General features: G+C 35.9%; 1 protein-coding gene across 1 annotated transcript; it reads right to left on the reverse strand.

Annotated features, from left to right (window-relative positions):
- Positions 1-3,572: 3,572 nt before the first annotated feature.
- LOC121407713 (plasmanylethanolamine desaturase-like) lies at positions 3,573-10,863 on the reverse strand. The gene is made up of 4 exons (XM_041598903.1): positions 10,686-10,863; positions 6,781-6,900; positions 5,233-5,324; positions 3,573-4,709 (listed from the first exon to the last, which is right to left on the reverse strand). Exons 1-4 carry the CDS (start codon positions 10,843-10,845, stop codon positions 4,230-4,232), a joined length of 852 nt encoding a protein of 283 aa, XP_041454837.1. The 5' UTR covers positions 10,846-10,863; the 3' UTR covers positions 3,573-4,229.
- Between the last annotated feature and the right edge of the window lie 277 nt (positions 10,864-11,140).

Below are 11,140 nucleotides of genomic sequence, written 5' to 3' on the forward strand. Positions count from 1 at the left end.
ATGACAAATGACCAGAATGAAAATGATTCATAGACACACAATTTCACACTCACTGCTTGATTACAATGTACATGTACGACATATACAGTGTATACAGGAATTATTTGTACACTCTACATATTAAACGCAGTAAAAGGAGAAGATGCTGGAAGTAAAAAACTTCTAACCTGGCTGTCATAAAATACAATTAATTGATTTTATATGAAAGAGATAATAATTGCCTTTGTTTTTCACCGAGTTGAAAATTGTGACTGATCAGTCATGCATGAAGTATAATATTTCATAAAGTGTGATAATGAATATTTTCAGAACTTTCTGTCATCTACGCGTAAATCACAATGCATCAATAATCATCACACTTGTATTTATTTCATTCAATTCATTAGAATATATCGAAGACGCGCATGTACATGTACTTTGTCAATTAATCTTGGGACGACTGCAGTTGTTTACACATAACTGGTGACCCTATCTTAGGCTAAATGATACATGTATATCACATGTACCTGACTGAGCACCTAAGAACATGTTCCAGTTATGCGTAGCTTTTATAATACACAAATGAATAGCTTTATGACATACCATCCAGTTTGGAGTAATTCCAATCGTGAAATTATAGCAACAATAACAGTTGAAGGCTTGAAGCAGTCTCAAGCAGCACTTCAAAACTTGCAAAACACATCATCTACCAGTTTTGAGTTGAATTTTCTCCCAAGCCAAACATATTTATGTGATCCCAAGAGATTCAACCTTGTACTGTGACGTCAAAATTACAAATTTCCACTTTATAGATATCTACTACTTCATGAACACATATAATCAGCTGCATATTAAGCATTTGATTAAAGATGCTGAATCATACTTTCATGGCCAAACCATATAACTTAATGCATATTGCACCTTTTGCATTTGTTTGTGAACCATACTTAGGGGGTGTTGCAAGAAAATATTTGCAATCAATTGCAAATATTCTGTTGCAATTTTACAAATGATTGATCAATTTTAAGTATAGCAAATAAGATTACACTCATTTTTTCATGGAGCAGATTAGCAATCAATCGCAAATTAGCAATTTTTTGCACAGCATATGCTTGATTTCAGGAATGAAAATAGACTTGCAAAAAAAATTGATCGCAAGTTTCTTGCAATGCCCCATTAGTGTGACTGTGAGCCTGTAAGCTTTTGAATCTCCACTCTTAGGATTAGGATTAGGAATAAGGATGATAGATCCCATAATTATGCTGAAGTAGAAGACATGTCTACAAAACAAAATTCAAAGTAGGATTCGTTACATGACATGTTGTCTGGTCTATCACTTTACAGGATTAAGATTGGCTAAGAAGGTTAGCTGTCTGTCACTATGATTACAATTGGATAAAACAGATTTCACGGTATAGATGACAAATTCTGTTATGAAACACTCCACTGGGGTTTAAATGATTTTACTTTCCCCATATTAGGATACCAACATTTTTTTGAGCAAATTTGTTAAGAACATTACAATAAGCATCCTCACAAAAATAGCAAGTTTAGAGCTTGAATATTTAAAATGACATGATCTAATTGCCAGACCTGGCAGTGGAAACACAACATTACATGTAAACTGTATACAGAGATAAATATGGAATCTTTATCTCAGCATAATGGACTTTAGGAAACACAACCTCAACCACCAAGACAATACGAAAACGAATCGAATCAGTAAAGTCAATAAATCTTTGAAATCCTAATCTTATCTTACAATGTTATAGACTTAAAAGATAAAAAAAATAATAAACAGCAAGCTATCTTGTAAACACAAAAACTAAATCCATATTTTTACAGAACAGATAACAGCAATTGCTGAAAAGGTTATTGAGTTACACAAGGTGAATTTCTACAGTTTCAACTGCCATCGTTCTCAGAGAGAACATGTATTTATCTACAGTTTGAAGGTATCTCTGTAAAACCAATACAATGCAAGCAAGTCACTATGAGTTTAAGACAAGCTAATCCTGCATTGTGTTGATCATATCAATGACAAAAATAAACAGGGCTGCTGGGAAATTCACCAAAATATTGATTGCAAACTTCAGTTGCAAATTTACAAGTGATAGACCAACTTGAAGTAAAGCAAGTTAATATTTATTGATGCAAGATTCACGCAAGTTATCAATTGCAAATTTGCGATTGATTACAAGACTTGTGATTAGGGGTCCTAAATTTAGCTTGAATTTAATTGACAGAAATTTCTTGATTCACAATCCTCGTAGCAAGCATTAATAGACCTTTGTGATCACTATTGGGACGATTCATATTGAAATTACAATATAAACAGACATATTCTGCCTATGATCGAAATAAACATTTTACACCAAAGGGTAAGCGAAAAAACTGTTTGAAGTAATATACATTTTATATCATGTGTTGTTTTCACATGATGAACGACAAATGTAAAAAATCAATCTTTCAGAGTTAAGAAAGATGAAAATAGTTTATGTTTCTAACTAGCCTATTACAAAAACAGCAAAACAATTTAAAAAAAAAACGTCTATTCAGAACTAATTTGTTTTCATTTTCACCAGCAGTAACGTTCACATATTGTATTAAATACATGTAATTGATGTACAAATTATGTCCCATCTTTCTGATGTACTATCACATGAAGATAGTAGTTAGGAAAGGAAAAAGGTGTTAGGTAGACTGCTATGACCCTTGCCCCTGAACCCGAAAAAAGTTGGAAGTTTGCACTATCGTGAGAAGTGATGTCGTCTAGGGCAATATCATCTACGTCTTCTTATCAAAGCTATCATTCTCTTGTGCAGCCCTATGCCAAACTCAAAATCAATTCAAATACAAGGTAGTTGAAATATCTTGACTTTGAATATGAACACATCCATTAATATTAATAATATTAAGTTTCCACTATAGAAGTACACAGCATGTACATCACTTTTAAAATACAAAAACGAATACACTCAAAATATACATTATACTTCTCAAAATATGAAAGTAACAAAACATGTAAGGCTTTCAACTTTCAACACACTGAAAATCCATCTTTTGCCAATGAATAAATGGATTAACAGACCAAAATAGTTTCCATTGCTGTATCAAAATACCTACCTTACACAGTTGGATAGAACCACCAGTAGCAAATAGCGGTACAATACAGCGCAAGGCTGTGTCTAGCTTCCCAGCCTGCATCCATTAACAATTAAAGCATATTGACTGATCACTAAAAAGACGTGCCACCCACATACCTTGGAGACCCAGGTAGAGCATAAGGCTTAGTCCTGCCATTCTCATGCATTTAAATCTAAAGCCAAACTCAAGATGATGGGGTATTACCTTTACAAAGTTAAACAATAATTTATACCAAGTTTTCTCCTCAACGTATGGAGCGTTGTGGCCCAGTGGATAAGTCTTCTGACTATGAAACAGAGGGTCGTGGGTTCGAATCCCAGCCATGGCGTAACTTCCTTCAGCAAGAAATTTATCCACATTGTGCTGCACTCGACCCAGATGAGGTGAATGGGTACCAGGCAGGATTAATTCCTTGAATGCATGAGCGCTGAAAGGCAGCTCGAGCTTAAGCCGGGGTAATAATAACACGCCTCGGAATAGAATATTTCTAGATAGATGGCGCTATATAAATGCCTATTATCATTAACGTAGGCTCATCTGTTGAAATCTTGCTTGGGGCCCCCCAAAATTGAAAGAAATATTGAGATACTTGCAGTGAGACGCGTACAATTTTGTCTCATTTAACAAGAAACGTTTCGTTTTTCCCTAAATTGGTTACAATGTAACATGGGGATCGGACAGCAGTTGTTAAATGTAAATAATGGTATTCCACACGTTCTAGCATATTACACATCAATTTCCACCACCTTGCAATACATGTAGCAAAAATAACATCTATTTCATTTTAAATGCAAATTTACATACATTATCAAATGAAAACAATTTCTTTCCTCACCACACTACATGTAGCTCCATACATATGGTAACTACATGTATGTAGTTCATGCACATTTCCTGAAATAATAATGATCATAATGATTAAAATTTTGATAATTTAAATTCCTGATGCAATCATAAATTTACAAATTTTCCCCTGTTAAAAAAAATAATACAATTCAAATACTATACGGAACACATGCTGATTCAAATAATTCCCTGACAAAGTACATTTTCCAACATTTTATTGAAAAAAAAAGGAAATGAAAAATCTGTATGTTGTATGATTAATTAGATTTCTTAGCCCAGTTCAAATCATCCGACCTAGGAGAGACACCAGTTAAGGAGGTGATTATAGATTCCAGCCCAGTCCAGAAACCTACAGCTTCCATCGGGTAGTTGAGCCAGCCGGTGGTGATGCAAAAATAAGTCTCATGGGGGGCGACGTGGTGGATCCTATGATGACGACATGGCAGGATGACATGGTAACGCTGCAAGAACTGGACCCATCCGGGAAGACCAAAGTAGGTGTGAGACCACTTGTGGAACTGGTTTGTGAGTGTGACGAAGATGGCTAACAGGAGAAAGTAGCAATGCCAGGCGTAGTGTTGGTGGATGGTCTCTGTGGAACTGGTGTAAAGGAGGTAGGTCTGGGGGATGAGGCCTATGAGAGACAGCATGCAGTTATCACCGTTGGTTTCAATGACGTCATGCCTGGTGATGGCTGTAGGGTCGATGTGGTGTTCCCTGAACGGTCTGATGAAAGCCTGTAGGGGAACATTGAATCAAAATCATCAAGCAAAATTTAATGTACCATTCCATACATATTTGTTTGCTAGTGCTAGCTGATATTTATTTTTTCCAACCAATTATGGTCAGGGGCAACATCAGGATATGTTTGATTGGTGGGGGAGGGGAGGGTTCAAGATGACCAAAAGGCATAATTTGTCTCTCAATAGAATAATAAAGGTGTTATAGAAAAAAACTTATAATTTTTTAACACATTTCTTTTTGTTTACTATTTACCGTCCCCCTTTCACAATATGCACTATAGCCCAGAGATTCATAATGAATCAATTGTTTTGAGTACCTGTGAATGCACAAAGAAGTTAATTGCCACTTGTGGGTGTTTTCATGCCAAAGTTCTTTTATGTGGAGAAATATAAATAACACTGTCTTCCTATATAGTTGATTTTAGATGATCACTTTTGAGGCAAGGTGGATGTAGCTTTCTTTACAAAGATAGAATGTACATCCAGCTCCCACAATGGTAATTTATTGCTGACTTACCTTTCCAAAAACAGGTATTTCAACTGATCCCCACGAGTCGGCTGCCCAATGCACTAATCCAGAAAAGAAGTCTGCTGTTAATATACCACCAACTGCAAAATAGAATCAAAGAAAAGAAAACAGGACGACTAAGTTATGTCGGGGTGTTTTGGTCCAGAGGTAATGACTCTTATCCTCAATCTGAAGGTCACAGGTTCCATTCCCAGCCAAGGACTGTTTTCTTTCAGCAAGATATTTACCCACATTGTGCTGCACTCAACCAAGGTGAGGTGAATGGGTAACCGGTAGGAAAAAATTCTTTGGACGCTTGAGCGCCTACATATATGGGCAGCAAAGCTAAAGGCAGGATAATAATAGGAGCACTTTGTGTTCTCAGGAAAAAGGCGCCTTATTATACATCCAGCTAATATTAAAGGACAAGTCCACCCCAACAAAAACTTGATTTGAATAAAAAGAGAAAAATTCAACAAGCATAACAGTGAAAATTTCATCAAAATCAGATGTAAAATAAGAAAGTTATGGCATTTTAAAGTTTCGCTTCATTTCACAAAATAGTTATATGCAAATGAGGAACTATTTCTTTTGTATTTTATTAGATAGATAAATGGTTTTATTAATACAAAATCACATATAAAATACATACAGGCATGGTACTTTTTAAAACTAAATTGCGCCATGAATTTACAATAAGTGTACATTCCATATTACTCAAAGGAATATTGATTATCAAAAATATTATATGAAATATTTTTATTTTCTTGTCATTGTCATGTGAAATGAAGTTTCATTCCTTCCTGAACACGTGGAATTCCATTATTTTAACATTTTGTGCTTCAGGTAAGGAGGTCCTAATCGTCAAATTCGTAAAAATTGAAATATTGTATAATTCAAACAATAAAAAACAAAAAAATAGTGAGTGAGTGACATCATTGACTCTCTCATTTGGATGTAACTGGCTCGTTCATATAACTATTTTGTTCAAAATAAGCGAAACTTTGAAATGTCACAACTTTTTTATTTTACATCCGATTTTGATTAAATTTTCAGCATTGTGCTTGTCTGATTTTTCTCTATTGATTCAAATCAACATTTTTCTGAGGTGGACTTGACCTTTAACATTAAGTTCACCTCTTCTACACCCAGACAGCCTCTATAACTACATACATGTATCACCCAGGTGTTATTTTCCTTGTTGCATTGCTATAATTATTGTTCTTTTCAATTATTTGTTCATGTATCTCTAAATCTGTATTATGTTCTGAAATGCCCATAATGACAATGACAACAGTCAAACAACAATAACGATGATGATTATGATAACATGTAATGAGTACTCAATAAGTGATTACACAAGACATATTTCTAAAATATGTTCAAAATCCACTATAATGTTTAATTTGATAGGATGGGCGTATAAAAATACTTTTATAATGGAACAAATACCTAGGCTCCAAAGTGCGGCTGAATTTTGCACAAGTTTGATGTTACATACAAATGAATTGAACAATTAATGAAGTTTTGTGTCATGGACTGCTGATCAATTCTTACCTGCAGCTATGAACGGAACCATCCAATTATCCATTCTGAAGTGAAAAATAAGCTGACAAGTAGCCATAAGAGTCAAAGTCATACAGAGAATAACACATACGATCTCTTGCCTTCGCTTTCCTGGAAATACAAAATTTGAAATGAAATTTAAATGGAATGGAAATAAAATTAAAGTCCATTATAAAAATGGATGTCACTTACAAATGGAGGCAGGAACACAATTGTGAGGTAGGTAAAAACCGAGTAGAGAAGACTTAACTTACAAGGAAAAAAAATTAAACTCAGAGAACTTTTTTGAACATCATCAGTCAAATGGTAAAGACATCATGAATTTGTTAATTGGTAATTCAAATCTGGCTGCAAAATGATTATGTTTGCATTTTTTGGTCAATTTGATATGTAGGCTTAGATCGCCTCCTGTGTTAAGTTGCTTTGATACAGTATGTAAATTCTTCTGTATAATTTGCATTGGCAGAAGAACCTCCACCTTCATGTACCATACTTCACACCATCACATTCATTCATTTGTTTTCCACAATTCAATTATTAATACAAAACATATAACTCATTTTGAAATAGCATAAATGATTACAAAAAATCAAGTATAGGGGCAAGTCCAACAGTTCGCGCGCATTACGTATGGGATATTTCAGAGGCTTCAATGACCTGAAAAATAGTGTTAAATGACTTTATCTACGAGAAGAATAATCATATTAACAAGAGTGTCGCTAAGGCGAGCACACAATACACCCGCCTGTAACATGCAAAATGGAGTTATTGGTCAAGCAAGTGGAAGGTGGCGACTTCACCTTTGACCTTCTGAACTTGAAATCGTTAGATTTGCTGAGATCTATGCTACATGTAGTATCATACACATCAAATCATGAGCCTAGGTAAATTTCAACTAAAGTTTACATGTCACTGTGATCTTGACCTTTGACCTTTTGACCTCAAAATTGATAGGCTTCCTGGGATCCATGCTAGTATCATACACATCAAATCATATTAGCCTAAGTTAAGTTAAACTAAAGTTATTGCGTTTACAAGGACTGCAGAAGGGAAAGATGAAAACATGTCACTGTGACCATGACCTTTTGACCTCAAAATTGATAGGCTTCCTTGGATACATGCCATTATCACATACACCATATTATAATAGCCTAGGTAATGTTAACCTAAAGTTATCGCATTTACAAAGACTGCAAGGGTTAGATGAAAACATATCACTGTGACCATGACCTTTGACCTTTTGACCTCAAAGCAATGGGCTTCCTGGGATCCATGCTAGTATCATACACACCAAATTTAGGAGTAATCGAGGAGGGTACGCCAGCGCACCCTTTTCTCCATAGACACTATGTATTTGTAGGCCTAGTTTAATACCACTCAGTACTCACACGTATTGCGAGGTTAGTATTAGTATACTAACCTCGCACCATGAACCGCCTTTGGCAGTGGATTTCTAACTAGTGGGTCGCACGTGCTGGGATTTCAATTCTGGTTTCCACAACACACGATTTCTATGACTTGATTTTTCTTGTGCGCGGCAGCATGTAATGAACACTTGGGTGGTTTAATACTTAGTCTAATGTGAAGGCGCAGTGGACTCAAACTCCACCATAACGAGGACCAAAAAAATCAGAAAAGGTTGAAAACATCCTCCGAAGAAAACAGTGCCAGTGGATTTATTAATCTTGTGTGACTGGTGATTGACGCACATGCTGGCTTGCAAATAACTTTGTCACCGTATTAAAATTTATTACATAATCATAAATAATTGTTATAATACTAATAATTATTTATAATCACATAATAAATTTTAGTGTTTGTGAAATAATAATTTTTATCTATAAATTGTTCAACAAAACGGCATTGCTAGCCGGAAGTACGTCATACATAAGCGGTTCAAGGGTCGACGCTATTGTATTTCCGTTACATGCGGATCGAGGGGTATGCCTGTGGGGAATCTACAGGTAGGACTACGGTATGACAATGCTGAACATAGCACACACTTTAAAAAATATCACTTTTGTGACCAATATTACTAATTTCCATACAGTAGCAATTTATTTTTTTCATTGATAACTTGGGAATAATTTTTGTATTCACCAGAGTGCTCAAAAACTTGAATTTTGTGCATATTTTTGTGTACACCCTCTATTGGTGGAAAGTAATGTGGTAAGAAAATTTTCATTTTTCAATCTCTATTTATAATTAAGAAAAAATAATTTAAATAATTAAATTTACATAAAGAGCGAAGTTATATGATGAATAGCTGTAATGGAAAATGACAGTGTAAGAAAATCAAGCATTTGTCCCATAGAAAAAGATAAAATAAGCCAAACATTGCCACCCTTATTTTGCCACACATGGAGCTGTAACTGAGAACAAGGTTATATCATAACCTAGACCAAAAGCTTCGGTCTCTGTTAGGTTGGTTGTTCAGCTGAACTCCGTTGGCTTCACTCACCAAATACAGAGACCGAAGTTCTAGCACAATCTGTACAGGGGACTCAATGGCCATATGTTTATGTACTAAGTTTGGATAAAACAGGAAGTGAAGTTGCGACGCAGCCGACGTAAGTCACTGTTTTTGTTCCTTTTAGTTTTAACTTGATTTTTCCCCGTTTTTGGGGTAAGCAATGCCAAGAGGGAATATTACTTTGCATTTCGGTCACACTCATTTTCCAAAGTTTGCTTCATTAAACTTTAAAGACAAAAACTGAAGAGCCCCGACGGGGGGAAATTGCATTGTAAGTCCCCTAATGGTGGGTGCACGATAGCGAGCCGTCTGTGTACGAGGAGAAATTTAAAAGAAAAAATATGATGGTGGGCCCCAAGTCTGCGCACCTAACAATTTGAGTTAAGATTTAACATGAATTTCTTCTTATTTCACAAAATCTTTTGGTTAATAGTGTTCCTTATGTTATTAAGCGTAAGTGTACCAAATTTCTCATTAAAAAATGAAAGAAAAGAATTTCTTGAAAAAACCTCGGGCAGTCATTTTCAGATTGAAAAACAAATGGTACCATGTCTGCGCACTCATTCACTTTGCACACGATTCAGGGATTTTGATGAGAAAGGCTGCATTTGATTTGGAGGCCGTAACATGAAATGAAATTTTGGCAATCCTGTATTTTAGGGGTCTAAATTATTTTAGGTTGCTAACTTCAGTTCAGGCAACAGCTCCACGACCGCTGTTAACGGTAGTTCAGTAGTGCGTACGTACGTGCCGGGTATGGCAGGCCGTTTATTATTTCTTCATTGCATACCCCCCCACCCTCCCGGCCATGACTAGTCCCGGGTCACGTGCATGACGTGATCGTGACACCCCGCCGGCTTTAGGTATACCGTTATTCTATACTAACTGAAGTTAGCAACCTAAAATAATTTTAGACCCCTAAAATACAGGATTGCCGAAATTTTTCCACCACTTTGAGTCAGATTTTTTTTTTATGAATACCTGTATTGCATATGTAAAGCTTGTGCTCGTTGCGTATCTTCTTTTACTAAAATCGCGCAGGGGGGAACTGACCATACTTTTACCTCGAAACAGACAGCTGTCTAAAGACTCTAATCAGAACGAGTGGTCAAGCCAATGCAGTGTTGGCTAGTCATTGTACTTTGTAGTGGCAGTGGTACGAGACGTCACGTAGTGGAACATCAATGAATTGATACAATGAAATGAAGGCAAGCTTCGGTTTACCAATACCATATTATTAATCATGCACAGCCAGCCCACTCTCGAGCTCTCTCGCTTCGTACTAGTAACAACATTCATGGCATTGCCATGGGTCAGTCCGCCCGGCGCGGGGGCGTCGGGTCAGTGGCTCGCTGTCTCAGTCTCTCGAAATGGGCGGAAACCTTTCACGTTACAAAGTTTATAAAACCCAGATAATTCTTACCAGCAGTGTACAAATTCGCTAATTCTTTGGCTCCTGCGTGCCCTGGACCCCATCGTGGATTAGAATCTCTAACAGGTGGCAGAACATTGCTCTCTTCCGGCATAGAATTAGCCGGAATTTGGCTGACGATTTGGCTCTCCTCCTTTATCCCGACCGCCATGGTTGCATAAGACAAAACATGCAAGAAGAATGACGTAGAGGGCGCCAAAACTTATTTGCAAAGACCTTTGCTGACAGTACGTTTTATAATATGAAGAAGTTTCTTAAATTTGGTATGAAATAGGAAATAGATTATTTTTTAAATCTAATTTGTTTTCAATTTTATTTTTATTATGAACATTGTGAACCAGATAAACCTTGTAAAGTTTCCTAATGTAAAATGGCTTGAAGTTTTAATTGGGTTTAGTGACAATTTTTTTTTATAATGCAATATTGTTTTTTTTTTATCATCATGT

The sequence above is a fragment of the Lytechinus variegatus genome, chromosome 2 (genome assembly GCF_018143015.1).
Source record: "Lytechinus variegatus isolate NC3 chromosome 2, Lvar_3.0, whole genome shotgun sequence".
Classification (NCBI taxonomy): Eukaryota; Metazoa; Echinodermata; class Echinoidea; order Temnopleuroida; family Toxopneustidae; genus Lytechinus; species Lytechinus variegatus.

Excerpts from the sequence above, each read along its gene's own strand:
- LOC121407713 (XM_041598903.1), bottom strand. The coding sequence starts at position 10,845 with ATGGCGGTCGGGATAAAGGAGGAGAGCCAAATCGTCAGCCAAATTCCG. Across the intron at positions 5,325-6,780 it reads GGTTCCGTTCATAGCTGCAG|TTGGTGGTATATTAACAGCA; the intron begins GTAAGAATTGAT and ends TCTATTTTGCAG. Across the intron at positions 4,710-5,232 it reads AAATACCTGTTTTTGGAAAG|GCTTTCATCAGACCGTTCAG; the intron begins GTAAGTCAGCAA and ends GTTCCCCTACAG.